Raw genomic sequence first — 19,448 nt, 5'->3', positions numbered from 1 at the left:
AAACACAGTGGCACACACCAGCTCATCCAGAGCTCCCAAGCCATGTCCCAGTGCAAAGCTGTCTGTTCAACCCTGGTTTTACACCTGTGGTCTCCTGAATGCTGTTCCCCAGCCAGGTCATCACCAGCTCACCAGAACCATCCACATTCCCTGCCCCAGCTGTGCCACGAAGCCATGGCAGCACAGATTTGCTGGAAGGGCAATCAGAGACCTTGGAGAGGATTTAAATTCAGAAATAAAAAAATCGTCACCAGCCCACCCACAGCAAGGTAGAGCAGACTGAGTGGTTTTCTCTTTAAAATCTCCTAAGGAACTGGAGCTCAGGATTTCCCAGGAGATTACTCCAAAGACTGATAACTACTGCAGGAACACTTTCCAACTACAGTTTAAATAACTTCTGTGCTAGTTTTTCCTTACTTGACAGCATAAAAAGGGCTGAAAAAAGACACTGCACCCAACTGTATTTGTTTTAAATTTCTTTCTAATCTTACTGTCTTTAAATCCTTTCAGAAATGACAGAATATGGAGTACAGAGTGTCCCATCTTGGAAGGACCACACAAGGACTGTGAAACCCAGCTCCTGCCCCAGCACAGACACCCCAACAACTCCACCCTGGGCATCCCTGGCACTGCTGTCCCAATGCTCCTGGATCTCTGGCAGCCTTGGGGCTGTGCCCATTCCCTGGGGAGCCGGGCATCCTCTGGGGGAAGAACCTTTTCCTAATATCCAGCCTAAACCTCCCTTGATGGCATCGATTTGCAAGACGGTCAAAAAATAATTATGAATAATACCTGCATCTTCATGAAGTTAGGCATTAATATTTACCCAAATCCATCCCTTGATCAGTCTATGTCCCTTTTACTTGCCCCCTCCACTTTGCTCATCCTCCAGGCACAGCAGTTCCAGCAGCACAGGAACAGCTCTCCCCCCATGCTCTGTGTCCATGCCCTGGCAAGAGCTCAACATTGCCAAAACATTCCTTACTGCCCTGAGATCTCTTGGAGCTACAGTTGCTCCCCAATCTTTCCCCTTCCAGAGAGGATTTTCCTTCCCACCTCTGTTCCCACACTGTGACAATACTCCTTGCCCTAAAAAGCAAAACCTCTGATTTTCCTAAGCCTGCCTCCAGCCCTGTGCTGAGCTGTGGTCAGTGACACCTCTCTGTGTCTTCCCAAAACTGCTGACCACCAGCAGTGGTGACAGCAGCAGAAATACCAAGAGCTAATCCTCCCTTTGCTCTCCAGGGCAGGGCAAACAGTTTCCAAATAAAATTGTGTCTCTATTTCACATTTTCCCCTTCAAACATTACACTGTCTTGCCGAGTGGTCGCTACAGGAGGGCGTTTGCTGTCATCTTTCAGAAAGTAAAACCAGTGAATCAGGTGTCCAGGCATCCTTCACAGCACTGAAGGGTTCCTGCTGTGACAGACTTCACAGCTATGACACATCACTTACAAGGTTTTTTTAATTCAATTTCTCATTGCTAACCATACATTAAGACTGGAAGTGCTTTAAAAAAAGCAGAATTTCCATTCTTGGGATTTTCCATGACCACTTCTGAAGTATATATTTAAATGTCTTGAAAGTTTAAAAAGAAACAGACACAAGATTATGGGTCTCAACAAAGAGATGCAAGCACATGGTTTCTATGTATTCTTAATAAAATTGAAGCATTTGCATATCCTTTCCTTCAAGCCTTTAAAGCTGTACCTTTAAAAAAAAAACAAACAGGAAACTAATATTTGTGCAATTAAATGTTTAATTTTCCACTGAACAGTAATAATTTAGGAAGTCATCTCTGACAAGACTTCTAGGAGAATGATTATTCAAGATTTTGGGGGATGCCTCACCATGCCAGCTCTGTATTGCATTTTCCTTTCCAGCTGCTAACTAACATCCATCAGCCTGGCTAAGCTGTCTCCTTCCTCACACTGCTTTTCCCACAAAAGCCTGTAACCAAGGCAAATGACCCTGCAAGTTTTGGTTTTAACACAACAGCTTTACAAGAACACAGCTGCTGGCCCATTCTGGAAAGCATTCCAGGGGAGAAGCTGAGCACTGCAGCTCCGGGGCAGAACACACTGTGGTCACTCACCAGCTGAACTCTGATCAAACACAGGGCACAGCCCCACAAATACTAATCCTGAAAGGAAACTGCTGGGAGAACTCTGTGTAAGAACACTTATGTCCAGCCTCTTTCCAGCTCCTTGATTCTTCAAGTGCAGATCAAGATTCCCCTAGCTAGATTCCCTGTTTCTCCATCCTCCCCAGCCCTGCATGGGGCCCCCATCTCCCCTCCTGCCAACCCAAAAGCCCGGCATGAACCCAGGGACACAATGTCCTTGGATAAAACATGCCAGAGCTTCCAGCCAGGCCTAACCATTCCCACAGCTCCCAGACTACAGCTCTGCTCACCAGCACTGGAAGAAGAGCTGGTCTACCAAGACAAGGAACAGGTCTCCTGAATCTCCAATCCCCACAGCACTTTCCAGAGCAGGACAATTCCAACACAGACCTTTAACACCAGCAGCTCTCCAAACCCATTACAGGATCTATCAAATCAGAACAAGCTAGTAATTTTTGCTTTGCTGACCTTACCCTCAGAGATCAACTAATAAGTGTAACTGTATTAAAATTATATTAACTTCTCAGTTTCTACTTTTTCTTGGAGCTTCCTAAGTTTCTTCTTAAATTAATTTTGAAAGAAAACAAAATCTGTAGAGTATCTAAGAAAAAGCAGAGGGATAAGGAGATAAGGAGTATCACATCTACATTTTTCTTCTCACTTATCTTCAGCCACATAAAAAATAATCAGACACCAACACAGCTTAAGTCAAACACAACCACTTTTTGAGCATTTCTAGTGCATGACAGAGCTCTGGTCCTGTTATATAACAAAAGCATGTCCAGGGTTTCCAACACTCCCTCACTGTCCTCCCCTGAAGAGGCCTAAGCCTGCTAACACCCACACAATTAGAGCTACTCAAGTGGATTATATTCACATGAATGTTGTTTTGTTGGTGCTCTTGTAAGGAGGAAACAAAAAGCTGACTCAAAATCAAAATCTTTTCTCAGGGTTAGGAAGCTATTCCTGCTGATAACCTGCAATGGCAGGAGGTAGAAATCTGGATGTCTGAGAAAGAAAATGTTTTCCTTCCACAGAGCTTTTTCTAGAGTGAATAGGGACTATCCTGCTAAGGGAAGTGTCTGCTCCTAGGGATAGCAAAGTATGAAATACAGCTGGAAAAATGGACTCCTTTTTTCCATTCTGATTGTTTCAGCTAAGCCCTGGCAATCCTATGAGGGTGAGAGCAGGGCTGACACCCAGCTCTTGGGACTGCAGCAGGAGCACGTTAGTTTGGCAACAAATCCCTGGTTAGTCCAGTAGTACACTGCTCTGTCCATAGGGATTCCCAGAGCTGCACCTAAATATCTTCTGGTTTCATGCCATATCCATGTTGTTCACAGCTAGCTTGCAGCAGATGAAGTGTGCACCTTCTTGCTAAGCAGATTTGAGCTTGATCAGCTGAGCCAGCGTTCTTAGCTTTCAAGGAACAGCAGCACAAAACTTGTCCCACAGCTGTGCCCCAAGAAGGACAACACACCAGGCCCCTCACAAGCAATATTCTTCCTTATTAGAAATATGTCACTTCTGGAAAGCTCTTCTGCCACTGGTTCACCAGTACCTGCAAAGCCCCTTGCACTGCCTCTGTGCTCCAGGCAGGGCAAATCCTGATCCAAGGTTATGCAATCTGATACCAACACTGAGGCTGGTGTGCAGGGCAGCAGCTGATGCCAGCAATATGGATAAAATGCATACAGGAACAAATAATGGCACTATCTACTGAAATCTGCTTTAGCTAACCAACTTCTTATCACAGAATCATTTCAATTGGAAAAGACCTCCAAGAGCATAGAGTCCAAGCTGTGACTGATCCCCACCTTATCACCCAGCTCAGAGCACAGAGTGCCATGTCCTGTTGTTTCCTGGACATCTCCAGGGATGGGGACTCCACCGCCTCCCTGGGCAGCCCCTGACAATGCCTGACCCATCCTTTCCAGGAAGAAATTCCTCCTGATGTCCAACCTGAACCTCGCCTGGCACAGCCTGGGGCTGTTTCCTCTTGACCTGTCCCTGTTCTCTGGGAGCAGAGCCTGACCCTCACCTGGCTGTCCCCTCCTGTCAGGGAGTTTGCAGAGCCAGATGTTCCCTCTGAGCCTCCTTTTCTCCAGGCTGAGCCCCGTTCCCAGCTCCCTCAGCCACTCTTCATATGACTGACTCTCCAGCTCTGTTGCCCTTCTCTGAATAATTTATTACTAATAAAAAAGCAAGACACCAACTGGCAAGGAAGCCAAGGGCTCTGGGTAGGTGAGCACAGCAGGAACATGCAGGGATCCAGATTTCAGAGCCTCAGCTGACCTCAAAACTGCCAGATATTCAGGGGGGTGTTGCTGTCAAAAATGCTTCTATGTCCCTATAAGATCGGAGTGATGAACTTTTAGATGCAGGCCTGTCAACAAGGATCCTTCCCAGCTCACAGCTAAGCCCCTACTTTCCTCATACAAAAATGGATCTTGGGATCACCTAAGAATAGTACACAAAGCTTTATTCAGGGCTAAATGCCACTGCTGCCCATGGCAGGCACCCCAGCACAGAACTGTGCTCCCCAGTCTCCCAGAATTAACATCCTGAGAAGGGCTTCCCCTCCCTACAGGACACCAGCAGTGCAGTCCAGGCAGCACATGACCCAAAACTTCCTTCCAAAACACAGCTAGGAAGTGCTCCAAGGACACTCTCATCTACACCCCAGCACAGCAACCTGACCTGCTCTCAGTCTCTGCAGGAGCAAATCAGTTCAGAAATGTAAGCAAGGGCTCCCACGCTGCCACTGAGGAGTCAACTGCAGGAAAACTGGGAATGTTTTGATAAAAAATAGAACTTAAAAAAAAAGCAGCCAAAATTGTCACGTGCTTCTCTAAAAGTTACATCAAAGTGTTTTATATTTAGACCATCTAACAAACAAAAAAATTATTCAAGGTAAAAGAGACACAGAATTCATAAAGTTCAAAATCATTCAAGGAGTTGTTATTCCCCCTGCCTTAGCTTAAGTGAATCACAGAATGGTTTGGATTGGGAGGGACCTTAAAACTCATCCAGTCCCACCCCCTGCCATGGCAGGGACACCTTCCACTGTCCCAGGCTGCTCCTAGGCCTGTCCAACCTGGCCTTGGACACTCCCCAAGGATCCAGGGGCAGCCACAGCTGCTCTGGGCACCTGTGCCAGGGCCTCAGCACCCTCACAGGGAGGAATTTCTTCCCAAAATCCCACCTAACCCTGCCCTCTGGCAATGGGAAGCCATTTACCCTTGTCTTGTCACTCTATGCTCTCCTACAAAATGATTTTAAATACCCTCCTACAGCATTCATGAAGTTGTGGGAGCTCTGTGTGTCCAAGCTTTAACTCTCTGGGCAGCACAAGGATGCTAAAATTTTTCAAGCAAAACCAAATCAAACTCCACAAACAAAAACCCCAAAAACCTCAATTTTGGGTATTACAAGGAGGATGTAACCAGTAGAAGTTACCTAGATTGCTATAAAAGCTTAAAAGCCCAAAATTAAAAGAGCAGCACTGCATTTTTCAAGCAAACCAAAGCCCAGAGGTAGAAGCACCATCCTACAGACCACAGAGGTGCATAATGTTGGTACAGATTTACCTGCAACTGCAGTGGCTGAGGAGGTGCATGAAAGAAAGAGTGCAGAGGTGGACAGGTAAGGCAGTGAGACAGTTTGTCCACATGCTGTAGGAAATTCACTCCTAAAACAATCCCAAGGAGAAGAGTTATACAGGTTCACATTGATGCAAATTACTGGCTCTTCTTAAGGATTAACCAAACTAGTAGCTGGGGAAGCAGCAAAATAAGGACAAAACAGCTCTAAAAAATACCTGCTCTTTTACCTCTCTGCCAAAGAACGAGGCACGGGCATTCATGATGAACATGCTGCCTTAGGATTTTATCTTTTCTATTTTCAATATGTTTGTAACCCTGCAGTTCTTTAGTGTAGAACTCTAAACTCCATGTACAGTGTGAGCTGCTGCTTTCCCAGTTTGGGCAGACACAACAATTCCTCTCCAGGCCTGGCAGTCAAGGACACCTCACTGCCTCAGGCCCCAGAGATGGAAACAAAAGTGAGTTGGGAGGAGCAAATTTGGGGTAAATGACTTCATTACCTGAATCTGGAATTGGCAGATTAACCCCCAATATGCAACTGGACCAGACTTATAAAAGTGTGAAAATCTCTGACCTGTGGTTCATTCAGTAGCCCCTGGGGGCTTTCACCTGCCCAAAATATACCTGAAAGCCCTTCAATAAATAGAAATGCTTTTTATTTCCTTAACTCTGTCTGGCCTCTGATTTTAGGTCGTCCTGAAAAGGCATCAAACAAACCTTCTCTTAGTAATTGCTCAGAATCCTAGTTTATCAAGAAAAATTATGTTGTCTGCACTAGTAGATTGGAGAAATGCCATTTTTTATTCCATCTGACGTCTCTTAAGATAGTTCAGCTCAATAAATCAGCACCTGGATGCAAGCTCTTTATGTCATGTTTCATTTTCCACGTCTGTTTTGCATTTAATCTGCAAGAAAAATGCCAATTATTCTCCATAAAAATAATTTAGTAGTCTATTATCCTTGAGCAGTTTTTCCAAAAAAGACAAAATCAACACACAACAGGCACAGGCCCGTAAGGAACTGATTTCATTCCTTGGTATTTCCCAGCACCATCAACTGGGAAAGATGACAAATAAGAAGCAGACCTGGAGCAGTCCCTCATAAAACCACCTGCGTTACAGAGCTAAAATGTCTCCTAAGCGCCGATACCACGAGGCTGCCTTTGTGCAGGAAATAGGTTTAAATTTCGACGCTGCATTGTTACAGTCCCAGGCAGAGCTTCCTTTCTTCGCAGGGAAGGCCGCACCGACCGCGGAGGCGGAGAGCGGCTGGGCCGCGCTGCTCCTCGGCGCTCCCGAGCGCGGCTGAGGCCGGGGAGGCGCACACGGAGCCCGGAGGCGCCGGGGCAAAGCCCGAGCACCTCGGGGAGCTCCGCAGCGCCCAGCCCGGGCGGGGAGCGGCCGTTCTCCCCGAGCAGGCCCCGCCAGGCCAGCCGGGCTCTCCCGGCCGGGAGGCGCCGCGCCCCGGCCCCAAACCCCGCGGCCTCCCCGCTCCGCCCGCAGCGCGTTACCTGCGCCCCGCGGGTCAGCCCGCGGCCGCTCAGCTGCCCGTGCCGCAGCTGTGCCAAGATGTTGGTGGTGGCGGCGCGGCCGGAGCCGGGTGCGGAGCCGGGCCCCGCGGCCGCCCCCGCCACGGCCGCCATGGCCTCCGCGCTGGGGACACAAACAGCGAGCGCCGCCCGCCGCGCCCCGCCCCGCGCGCAGGCGCGCCGCGCGCCGCCATGGCGGCCGGAAGGGGCCGAGCGGGGCCGGCCTCGCCGCGCTGCGCTCCCCGCCGGGGCCGCGCTCCTGCGCTCCCCGCCGGGGCCGCGCTCCTGCGCTCCCCGCCGGGGCCGCGCTCCTGCGCTCCCCGCCGGGGCCGCGCTCCTGCGCTCCCCGCCGGGGCCGCGCTCCTGCGCTCCCCGCCGGGGCCGCGCTCCTGCGCTCCCCGCCGGGGCCGCGCTCCTGCGCTCCCCGCCGGGGCCGCGCTCCTGCGCTCCCCGCCGGGGCCGCGCTCCGCTCCCCGCGGCCCTCTGCCGCCACTGGTGTGAGAAACTGCATTGACTTGTTTGTTCATCAAAAGTATGAAATTAGGATAAAAGGGGGGGAAGTCGGGACATGGAATTTGCAGGCTTGACTGGTAACCACAAAGAAAGATTGTGAAAGATTTTGCAGGACTGGCTGGAACTGATAACCGCAGTGGAAACCCATTGTTGCTGAAAACTGATAAACCGAAGTGGAAGAAGACACACCACCCCACTTGTGAAATCCATTGTTTTTGGGACTGATAACCACGGTGGAACGAGACTCACCACCCCCACTCATGCAAGATAAAAAGGGACTGAAGAGAAGGAAAGGTTGTCAGCTTTTGGCGGAGCCAGGCTCCCAGCTGAACCCAGCGCTGTTTTGCTTGCTATCGCTTGCTGTAATTAATAAAATTATTAATTGATCTTAAAAGGCTGAATCAAATTATTCGCCTCAACTTATAACAACTGGGATGCCATTATTTCACTCAGCAAGGCCCAGCCGTTCTCCATTTGAGGAAAAGCTCACCGAGGACTCCGATCACATGTTCAAATACAGGGTTTCTGAGATGGAACAGCACTGGAACAAGGAACAGGTGAGGCTGTTTGTGTTGTTCCGAGTCACTCAGCCCACAGCACTAAGATTAGCTCAGTCGGTCATAATACCAAAGTTTCAGTTCCTGCCTGGCCGTTGACTTGGACTCAATCATCCCTGTGGGTGCCTTCCCACTCAGATTAATCTGGCAATCTAATCAAGATCCATTTAATTACTCACAGTAGCCGTGGACAGATGAGTTCTCTTAGCTCCAACCACGCTGAGGAACAACCTGATCTCCCCAGCCTACAGCCCCTTGGTTGTGCTGCTGGAAGTTCCTGATGAGGGTACCAAAGCGCCCTGGTCAGGAGGGATCTCATGAGTTGGAGATCTGCCCTGTCCCATTGTTTTCCTCTACCTCACAGCTGGGACAATGTTGACTTTCAGGACCTGACCAGCACTGAGCAAAGCTGTTGGAGAAGGCCTGGGGTTTGTTTTCTGCAGATCAAACAATGAAGAGCATATGAGATGTGAACAGCTGGAACATAAAAAGATAATCTATGGTGACAAGGAGCCACTAACAAGAGCTTCATCGTTGCCCAACAATGCCTGTTTTTGGGTACTCCACTCTCAGAAGGGCTGCAAGGGCTGTGTCAGTGCAGAATTCCCACACTGTCTCAGCTGCCATGGGAAATAAGGACACAACCAAAAGCTCTGTAGCTTATCAGTCCTTTCAATATGCCTGTCCAACACTGCAAGTGTCTCTTACCACACAACTGCACCAGGATTTCTACCCCGAAGGATAAAATGCAAATTTTATTTAACTTTACAGCATTGGTACAGGTCAAAACAACAAAAAAAAAATTACTTTCTCAAGGCAACCACACAGCAGCACAGAGTGGGCACTGGTCCAGTTGTATTTAAGTATTTCCCTGCTCACAGGGATTTATTTATCCTGTACCTCTAACCCACTCAAATAATTGTAGCTTGCTCTAGACTCCTCACTTTCCAGCAGGCTTGAAGAAACTCCATCACTTTTCTGCCCCTCTTTTTGTTTTTCCTTTAGAAAGAAAACCTCTTGGCCACACCGATTCCTCCTTTCCTGGTCACTGCACACACCTGTTGCAAAGACACTAATGATGTATTTAAAGGTTTGGATGTGCCAAGTCAGCTAACACTGAGAGGTTCATGAACATCTGTTCAGCTGCAATTTCAGCCTGGGCTCAGCCCCCTTCCACCCAAGCCTTGTGCGTGGCTCGTGTTCAGCTCAGCTGGGGCACCCCAGGGTGGCTGCACTGATCGAGGTGCAGGGAAACACGTGGGCCCAAAGGGAAGTTAGAAAGAGGAAGGAAATGGGAAAATCAAAGAGAAGCATGTTAGATTCTTTAAAAAGAAAGCAAAGCTACAATGTGGAATCAAACATTTCCTAGTCCACCCTCCAGCTCGGTTTTTTGTCCAGACATTACCTGGACATTTACTAAAGTGGTTTTCAGGCAGGAAGTACTGACCCACACTGATCTGAAACAGGGACACTGAGCACTTTCCCAGTTTCAAGTGTTCCTCTCCCCTGACACCATCCCTCCAACAGAATTGCCAGAGCAACAAGTTTTCTCCACTGGGCAGCAATTTTTCAATATGAATTACATGTTTATAAAGTGGCCAGAGATAAAAGATGGAGTACACAGAGAGATGTAGTAAAGCTACAGTAATTCCTGCTTTCCTTATGACAAGACATTGAGGCTCCTTTTTTTAGAACAAAGTATCTTTCTGTAAGCCTGTAAGACTCAAAAAATGCAATAAGAAAGGTACATTTAACATGTAGACCTTTCTGTTTCTGGACACCTGTTTGATATTCAGACAACCAACTGCTTTGAGATCAGCAGCTCAACAGCATTAACAGCTGGTATCTGAGCCATGGCTTAGAAAGGGGCAGTAGCAGAATTTAATGGGAAGTTGTTTAACTTCATAATAGAATTCACATTGTGAGGTACCACACTTTCCATTATGAAACTATAAAAATATATTCCCAGAATCTGAAACGAATTCAATAATTTAAACTGATGATGCAAAGAGGATCAGGTGTTATCTAAGAAGACCTGTCCCAGTACTGCAAGCTTGGAGTTAAAAGATTGACTGGGGCAGCTCAGGAGGGAGTGTGAGCTTTTCTTAGAGTTTCTCTTCTCTCCAGCTTTCTCTGAAGAGGCATTTTCAGGGTCCTTTGCATCTTCTCCTTCACCATGGTCAGGAGCTCTTTTTAAAGTGAATTTCTTGGTTTTCTTCCGTGAGTAGAATTCCCTCATCAAATCTTCCACCTCCCACTGCTCTTCCTTGCGTTTCCTGCAGCAGTGCAGGGCAGCAGGGTCGATGGGATGAGCCTCGGTGTTGAAGACGTACCCTCCTGCATTCAGGACACATTCCCCGTACGGTGTGACCACCACATCAAAGTCTGAGCCATCATTGTGGATGAAGTTGTCTGGGTCAAACAGCAGGTACAAGTATTTGATTGTTTCAGCCAAAAAGAAGGATTCCATGCGGTTATCCAGCCTGTGGTCCCTCAAGTCTTTGATCTACAAGAGAAGAAACAGTGGGTTAGTTACATCAAAATCAGTAAGTTATGAATTTAGGGAGAAAAATAAAACCAATTTGGAATCCATTTGAGTTAAGCAGCACAGTATGACACCAATCCACCCTGTATCTTATCACAGAATGGCTTGAGTTGAAAGAAACCTTAAAGCCCGTCTCATTCCATGCCCCATCATGGTCAGGGACACCTTCCACTATCCCAGGCTGCTCCAAGCCCCCTCTAACCTGGCCTTGGACACTTCCAGTGATCCAGGGGCAGCCACATCTTCTCTGGGGAACCTGTGCCAGGGCCTCAGCACCCCCACAGTGAAGAATCTCTTCCTAACATTTAAACGCGCCCTCAGTTCAGTCTGGGCAAGGAGAAGAGATTCCCATCATTTCCCCCACTAAAGAAAAAAAATTGTAAGGCTTTTACCTACTTACTCCCAATATTTTTAAAGAGTTTTTTGAAAAACAGAGCTCGATATCATGTTTGAAATCCTCTATTGAATAGCTTCACAGAAATTACTCACTGCACTTCTAGTGTGTTTCACCAGATTTTCAAGGCATAGTGGGAAAGCAGCATCACACACCTGGCAGGAGAAGCCTGCACGAGAGCTTTCCTGCTCAGCTGCAACACCTACTAGAAATGTAGGAGAAGCTTCTGGTGCTTTCCCATATTTTGGACTCTGGGGCAACAGCCCATGATGGAATTTGGCCCACTGTGAGGAAGCTACAACCAGAAACATGACAGAGCAGCTTCACAGAGAAGTACAAGGGGCTTGTTGGAAAAAAATAATGTTTTGCTCAAAATGACTTCTTGAATTAATGACAAAATATCACTCATGAGAACACCTTCTGAAAGCTGATTTTTAGATCAGCAGATGATCTAGCACTCACAGTTGCAAAGCCACAGTCCACCTTGCTGATTTTCTCTATGGACTCCACAGCATCTCTCCCCAGCTCCAGGAGTGTGGGGTCTCTTGTGGCACGGTACAGATACATCGCACTCTCAATCAGCTCTGCAAAACACCCAAACATTGCCAGCACAAAGATTATCAAACCATACACAAAGCGAAAATGAGCTATTCCTTGAACTAATTTAAAAATACTTTAGCATAATCAGGTGAACAGGCTGGCTTGGCTGGCTCCAAGCACAGATTTTCCTTTTCCCAAGGATGTGCTACAAAGAAATTCCCTCTAACGAGCCTGCAGCAGCTCAGGTAAGAGTGACTAATGCTCACTCCCACGTTCAGCGAGTGGGAGAGAAGCGAGACAAAAAGATTAATACTCAGTTGTCAAAGTTAAAAAAAAAATGCTTCTGGAAAGGATTACAAACAAGAAATTTAATCCTCAAAATAAGAGTTTTTAAATAAGAGAGTGCAAATACTCTATACAGACGACATAAGCACCATGCTGTGTTTACTTACTAAAGGAACGGGTCTTTATACTTAAACACCTTTGATAGTTAGGGCTGATGAGTATTTTTGGTAGATTTGTCCAGTGTGGATGTCACCTGAACACTCACACCAAAAGAAAATTAATTATTCTCATTTACATTTATGGACACACTAATCAGGTTATTTTTTTTTTTTTGGTTTTTTTTGGTCAGAGTTGTAAAAAATGAGAAAAAAAGAGAAGCAATTTCCTTACAGTATCACAGACAACACAGAATTCCTCCTAGATGCAGAACTGGAACAGTCTATCACACTTACTTTCACTTCCTAAATTTAAAGGACACAAGTAGTCCCTTTAACATTTCACATGACTGAAGCACCCCATGCCAGACAATCTAACACTTGAACATGTCAAATCCCACACTGCGAACAAAATCCATTACCAGTCTACCTTTCTATAGTGACACTATGGTTTGCTTCCTGTTTCCTTCCTGTCTTTGTCAGTGGGGGAAACAAAATGTGCAGCTTTAACTCTGGAAATCCCAGCTCAACCCCCTGCAGGAGCTGAGTCAGAGCAAAACTGGGGATGAAATTGTAGTGTTGCTAAGATTTGACCTCCCAACCAGAGCTAAAGCAGTTCATGTCCCTTTTAATTTCAGTTTTGTTTACCAGGCCTGAGTGGATATCCTTCCCTCTTGTCCACTGTGTATCCCTGGGGAATGTTGTAGAACTCAGGCAGGCCCCCAAACTGCTTCCAGACAGTGTAATAGTTGAGGAAGGTACGCATGGCATTATCTACATCCCCAATGAGGCTCTGAGAGACAGGAAACAGCAAAGAAACATGGGAGTGAAAAAAACCAGCACAGGAATTGATGCAATAACACTGCTCTAAGCAAAGAAATACCCAGTGACAGAAATGGGTATTTCAGCAGGTCTGAGTGCTGCAACCGATACTGAGCACGATGCCTTAACAGGTAAGACCGAAAATGCTGCTTTTCTGGTGGATCACATTCCCATACCCGAAATACTATGAAGACTGATTTTTTTTAAAGAAGGCTGTGTTTCTTCAGTCAAGCGTTTAGTCAGTCACAGCATCAAATCTCTTAGTTAGGGAAACAAAGTCTCAGTCCAAACAAGAAGACTGATGAGAAAGCAAAGCTCTTGATGGGAAAAAATTCACACAAATAAAACACTTGTGAGGTGATAGAGGTGTGAGTTTCTTTTTCTTCACATTCCCATTTGGATTATGGGACCACTGTCCAGTGGAGTTTGCTAACACAAAAGTGCCCTCCCATTATGCTCAATGGGAGACTGTAGATAAAATCAACATTTTCTTCAATGTCATCATAAGCTCAGGCTATTGCAGATTTAACCAGAGAACAAACCAAACTTTTAAAGCTGCACAGATGAGGGTTATATTTGTAACTTTCTTCTTGAAGACCAGCCCCTGAAAGAGGAAAGAATCACTAGATGCTGCTGGTATGACAGCCCTTACCTGCAGGCCTGGCCAATAGGCCTCCAGGGACTGGAACACAGGCATGGACACCGTTCCTTTGTACATCTGAACCCACAGGTACCAGTCATCAAACTTGGTGTAATTCTTGATAGCTTTGTTATATTCTGTAAAGAAACAGATGGGTAGGTAAGCCATCTGTAACAAAAAAAAAAAAAAAAAAAAGGCAGAAAAAGCACTTATTTTTAAGAATGAGAGAAGCCCCTTTTTCACTTGAGCCACGTTCAATGAGTTCTCAGGGTGCTCACTTTGTTATCACTGACTGTTCAAAAGAATTACAGCAAAGCCTTCAGAACAGTCTTGACTGTGCCCCATTAGATCCTTCATGTCCTGGCACAGGTGCTGGGCCCCTTCCCACAGAAAACACTCACCTAAAAACATGGACATCAGCTCCTTGTCCTGCAGGAGGATGGCTCCTTTAACCAGGTACTCAAAGTAGGAGTCCACCCCTGCCCCAATCCCAGCATCCTGGGCCACCCACTTGGCAGTGATCACATCAATGTGGTTCCCCACCTGGAAGGAGTGAAGGACAAGGAGAAAGGACTTAGAGAGACACAAGAAATCCTGGTCCTTTTTTCAGATCATCAGTTTCACAGATATACAATGTCCATTCCAACCAGCATTTTCTCCATTACAGGACACATTTATCAGCATCAGAGAAATACAAACTGTAGAAAATACAACTCTTATGCTTATATGCAAACTGTAGAAAATACAATCTTCATGCTGATAATGTATTTTATATATCTAATAAACATTTTATGATTCCAATACCAATGCTCCACTTGCCAAAACAACATATATACTACTGTAAAAATGCACAATTTCAACTTGGAATGTCTGATCCTAATTCTGATCTTACAAAAGAGTAGGGAAGGATGGAGAGGTGAAGATACAGAAACAGAGGCCAAGAATGTCAAAGTGACAAGAGCTGCCATGTTAATATTTAAATAGATGCTGGCACTCTTTAGCCTCTGAACAAACCTAGCTGATGGACAATTAAATACACAACCGTGTCTTAGCAAATGTCAAAAAAAGCCATCAATGATTGAGGATTTGGGGTATAAATCAAAAATAAACAAATTCCAAAGCAAACAAAGGGAAGAATTTCTTCATACAGCCTGTGGATAATTTGTGACCATAAACACAGAGTCTGTTTCTCTTCAGATATGTATCACCAACATTTCACAGAGGCTGAAAAAGCAACAACAGAAAAGAGCAGGAGACAGTGAACATGGAGATAATACTCCCAGCTCTGGGTATTCCTGAATCCCAGAGCTGTACAGGCTGGTAAGATCTCAGTGCACTTGCCATGCTCTTGTTCTCTTCCCTAGGCCTTTGTCCCACAGGCATCAGACAGACCTTTCATTTAATCTGCTACAGCAGCTGTCACAAGAGCTGCAGCACCCAGCAGGAGGCATTTGTCTCCCAGCCACATCTGGTGTGGGCCAAAACAATGGGATAATGTTGGGCTGCTGCAGTAAAGCAGGGATGTGGATGCTGCAGGTGTTCAGGAACAATGTCAAACACGAGCCCTCAGCCCAGTTAGGAGCACTGTGGTAATTTATCCAACTCTGTCTCCCCTCTGTCAATGCTTTTTCATGCCTAGAATTGCATCCACAAAGCTACAGCAAAAGCTGCCCAGCACACCCCAAGTGCACTCCTCACTCACCAGCCCAATATCTGAGCGGTTTTTCCACAGTGCCTTCAGAGCCTTCCTGGCAACGTCCTCAAACACTGGGTCACCAGTGAGGTGGCTTAAGGTGGCAAACTCCACTATAAAGGTGCCAATTCCAGCAGTACAGGTGACTGGGGTCTCCCCAGGGTTTACTCCATGCAGCAGGTTCACTGTGCCATAGGGCATCCCAGTTGGGGTCTGGAAAGCTGGAACACAGGATTTTGGGGTCACAGAAGCGCTCAGTGTTGTGTTTAACAGACTCTCAAGCAAACACGTGCCTCACATGCCAGTGCACATGGGCAGGAAGTGGGGCTGGAGTAACTGCAGAGAACAAAATGAGTAGAGTGTGATCCTGGGAGGGTCAGAGAGGGTATGCCAAGGTACACACAGTCCTGGGGATCTCTTCCACCTTGCCAGAGCAGCAGATTGCATCCCCACATTTTTTTACAGCACAAGCAAGGTGGTCACTAAACACACTGGCCAGCAAAGTGCAAACAGGGAGGGGAGGCTGTGATCACCTCATGGGTGCACACAAGGGAACAGTGCCATGCCACAAGGGCACAGAGCCCAGCTGCAGCCAACAATGAGCACATGAGGCAGCATCTTCTTGTCTTACAAGCTGTCTCTCAGCCTTTATTTATTATTTATATTAAATATACTTCCCCTCAACAAGAAACAAGCACACTGATGTGTTAAACAGACACAGCACTTGGCATGCTCACATACAACAACATCTTCCCTACAAATTAAACCTGAAGCACTGAGCTTGGAGCTCAGGGAGCACAGGACTGGTTTTTGAGCTGACTCATGCAGCAGTGCATCCCCCATGATAGGCAGCAGGCAGCTCCTGATCCCCAGCACAGTGACACACAGCAGACAGGGCTCACCTGGCAGCAGTTTGCGAGCTGCTTCCTCAGCCATCCTCAGGAGAGGTCCCGAGCATGGCCAGCCTGCTTCCACTTCAAGCCCAGCCTTCCTGGAGAGCAGGTGAGCAGAGAGGAGCCCTCCCACCACTGCAAGAACATCAGAATCCATTACACCATGGGGAGAGGAAAGGGAGGGGAAAGGGAGGGGAAAGGGAGGGGAAAGGGAGGGGAAAGGGAGGGGAAAGGGAGGGGAAAGGGAGAGGAGAGAGATTTTGGTTCTTGCTGCTCGTTTGCAGGGCAGCAGAAACGTATGGAGTGGCAGGACAAGGGGTGATGGCTTTAAACTGACAGAGGGCAGAGTTAGATGGGATATTGGGAAGAAATTCTTCCCTGTGAGGTTGGTGAGGCCCTGGCACAGGGTGCCTAGAGCAGCTGTGGCTGCCCCTGGAAGAGTCCAAGGCCAGGCTGGTCAGGGCTTGGAACAACTTGGGCCAGTGGAAGGTGTCCCTGCCCATGGCAGGGGCTGGAATAGATGATCTTTAAGGTCCTTTCTCACTCAAACCACTTTCAGATTCTATGATGTATTTCTTTTTTCTAGGAAGAGTCAAGAATTTCCATGTGACAGCAGCTATGAGTTATTAGCTATATTTAGGTATTACTTATATAGCTAACACAGCTATATTAGCTAATATTAATTATTTCACAGGCTTGTCTATGGTCACATAACAACCACAGAGAAATTCCACTGCTGCAAAAAATGGCACAGCAATATTTGGCAGGACAAACAACAAAAGCATAACTAACAGCTTTAAAAAATACTGCTTAAAAAAAAAACCCTGTTTTTTAGCTAAATGGCACGGAAGCAGTCAGGCATTCAAGGTGCAAAACTCCAAAGGCCTTTGTGATTTTCAAGGACAAAAAAAAAGAATAATCCTAGAAATTTATAATTTCTACTTCAAAACAGCATGCAGAAGACTACAGGATAAAATCTGCATGCTTGCAGTGAAAAATATATTTATTCCAAAGCTGAAAACCTCACACCAGAATATTGAAAGTGCCACATCTACTCCTGCTTGTGTTGAGACAGGAAGCAAAAAGGGATGTGCAAAGACTGAAAGGAAGTGACGTTTGTGGTTTTTCTCTGTTTGTAGGTCCTCTTACTCTGCATCCCAAATTCCCTCTCACCACCTCCTCACCACACCTTTGAGACTTGTACAGGAATGAAGCACAACACAAACCCCACAGAAAACCCCACAGAAAACCCCACAGAAAACCCCACCTCACCTCGAATGTTCGTTTCAAAGACAGATGCATTGACATCAATATCAAAGTCCACCCCCTCCTGCAGAACGTTGACAACTCGCTGGAACTCAGAAACATTTCCCAAGATCTGCAGGGAAACAGAATAAGGCTTAGAGTTCATGGAAAAACAAAGAGCAGTTCAATATCTGGGACTGATTTTAGTTGGTTTACTATTTTGAGAAATCATTAACTACAGGTATTACTAAAAATCTGACAGTTTCATCTTGTTACAAAAAGCTTTTTTCACGCACTTTAGATCTTTACTCCCGAGGGTGTCAGGAAAAGGGGGCTCTGCCACCCCTCCCAGGCGTGATGCAAAGGGAAATGCAGTTCTCAAGTCAATGAATAACTGGCTTTTGGCACCACCACATAAAATCCAGGTGTACAGGTGGCACTCGGGGGCCTTGAGCAGGCTGCGGGCACTCAGGGCTGGCTCCTACTCACCAGCAGCGTGTCCAGGGCATCGATCAGGGTCAGGGAGAAGCTGCGGAGGAGAGAAGCGAGGTGAGACCCGGCGGCGGGGGGCGGCCCATCCCCACCCCCGCCCGGGGCCAGCCCTTACCTGCCCCAGGTGTCCTGCCCGTCGCACGTCAGCGGCCGCAGCTCATCGTAAGGGAAGGCGCTCTCCAGGTAGTGCTCGTAGGCGTGGTAGAACATGGCACGCACCCGCTCCCTGCGGCACAAGCAGGCGGCTCAGCCCCGGCCCGGGCGGGCCCCGCACCGCCCGCTCCGTACTCACCGGTAGGAAGCCACGTCCAGCCCGCGGGCGGCCGCGCCGCTGCCCGCCGGGAGCCGCAGCGCCCAGAGGCACAGCAGCGGGCCGAGGAGCCGCCGCATGGCCGCGGCCCTCACCGGGAGCCGGGCACCTCACCGGGGGCCTCACCGGGGAGCCGCGTCCCTCACCGGGTCCCGGTCCCGCCTCCCGCTCCCCCTGCCCCGAGCGCCCTCATGGCCGCCTCAGCCCTGGCCCCGCCCCTCCTCCCCATCCAGCCAATGGAAGAGGTCTCCGCTTCTCTCGGCCCCGCCCCTCCACCCCATCCAGCCAATGGAAGAGGTCTCCGCTTCTCCCGGCCCCGCCCCTCCGCCCCCTCCAGCCAATGGGAGCGGCCAGCGCTCGGCGCACGCGCCGGCGGAAGCGCCCCGCGCGGCGGGGCCGCGGCGGCGCGGGAGGCCGGAGCCAGCGGGGCCGCTCTGTGGGTTTGGGGTGTTGCGGTCGCCTCGGCCGGGCTGCGCTGCACTCACCGCGGGGATTATCACCGGGACTGCTCGCAGAGAAGCGGGAGCTCCCTGCGGTACCTCTCCGGAGGCTGGAAGTCGTCGTCGTGATGGCAGAAAGGAGCTGAGCGGCAGGGCAGTGTTTTATGTACTGCTGCCAAGCCCCAAAAGAAAGATAAGGAGTGCTGTGGCGCTCCCGTAGGAATGAGGTGGTGGCACCCGGGAAGGCGAGGCCGTGTGCCTGGCAGCGCTCCTGTGGGAGCTGGGCTGGAAATGGGCCAGGATGTTTGCTGGCCTGTGAGCAGCTCTCCTGACGAACCTTCCTCACGCTGTTTCTGCCCGTAACTCAATCCCAGCTCTGGGTGAGGTTGGTGTGATGCAGCAGGACCTGCTTTGGAAACTGATACCTTAGCTTTTAAGTTTTTCTGCTTTGGTGTGCAGCTTTAACTTCAAAGTGTCACTAGGATATTTTCACAGGCTGGTGAAGACAAAACAATCCTGTTCTAGCTGGAGACTCAAGGACAATCTCTTCAAACTTCAGGCCCAAAGCATACACAACATGAGGAGGGTGGACAAGCAAGCAAGGAGGATGAAACTTGATAATTTGAAGCTGTTAATTGGGCAGTTGGCTCCTATATGCAAATGGAC

At 48.0% G+C, this 19,448-nt stretch overlaps 2 protein-coding genes across 3 annotated transcripts in view; both read right to left on the bottom strand.

The window, feature by feature from the left end:
* Positions 1-7,406, bottom strand: part of TRPC4AP (transient receptor potential cation channel subfamily C member 4 associated protein) — a 36,746-nt gene extending 29,340 nt beyond the window's left edge. Inside the window, exon 1 of the mRNA XM_085557956.1 lies at positions 7,241-7,406. Within this exon, the coding sequence (XP_085414082.1) occupies positions 7,241-7,372 (132 nt within the window). The 5' untranslated portion in view covers positions 7,373-7,406. The remainder of the gene's footprint in view (positions 1-7,240) is intronic.
* Positions 7,407-9,620: 2,214 nt separating this feature from the next.
* EDEM2 (ER degradation enhancing alpha-mannosidase like protein 2) lies at positions 9,621-18,518 on the bottom strand. 2 transcript variants are annotated; one of them, XM_085557954.1, is made up of 11 exons: positions 18,325-18,518; positions 18,148-18,258; positions 18,030-18,069; positions 17,568-17,673; positions 16,305-16,430; positions 15,412-15,623; positions 14,111-14,252; positions 13,722-13,846; positions 12,896-13,040; positions 11,730-11,851; positions 9,621-10,834 (listed from the first exon to the last, which is right to left on the bottom strand). In XM_085557954.1, exons 1-11 carry the CDS (start codon positions 18,420-18,422, stop codon positions 10,343-10,345), a joined length of 1,719 nt encoding a protein of 572 aa, XP_085414080.1. In that variant the 5' UTR covers positions 18,423-18,518; the 3' UTR covers positions 9,621-10,342. The 2 variants fall into 2 exon arrangements, with proteins under 2 accessions (XP_085414080.1, XP_085414081.1); XM_085557955.1 differs by having other exon boundaries at positions 18,148-18,259; positions 18,471-18,488.
* Positions 18,519-19,448: the final 930 nt, after the last annotated feature.

Source organism: Lonchura striata, chromosome 20 (genome assembly GCF_050655825.1).
Source record: "Lonchura striata isolate lonStrDom1 chromosome 20, ASM5065582v1, whole genome shotgun sequence".
NCBI lineage: Eukaryota > Metazoa > Chordata > Aves > Passeriformes > Estrildidae > Lonchura > Lonchura striata.
Note: the sequence above shows the minus strand (reverse complement) of the source record. Positions and strands in the feature narration are given on the sequence as shown.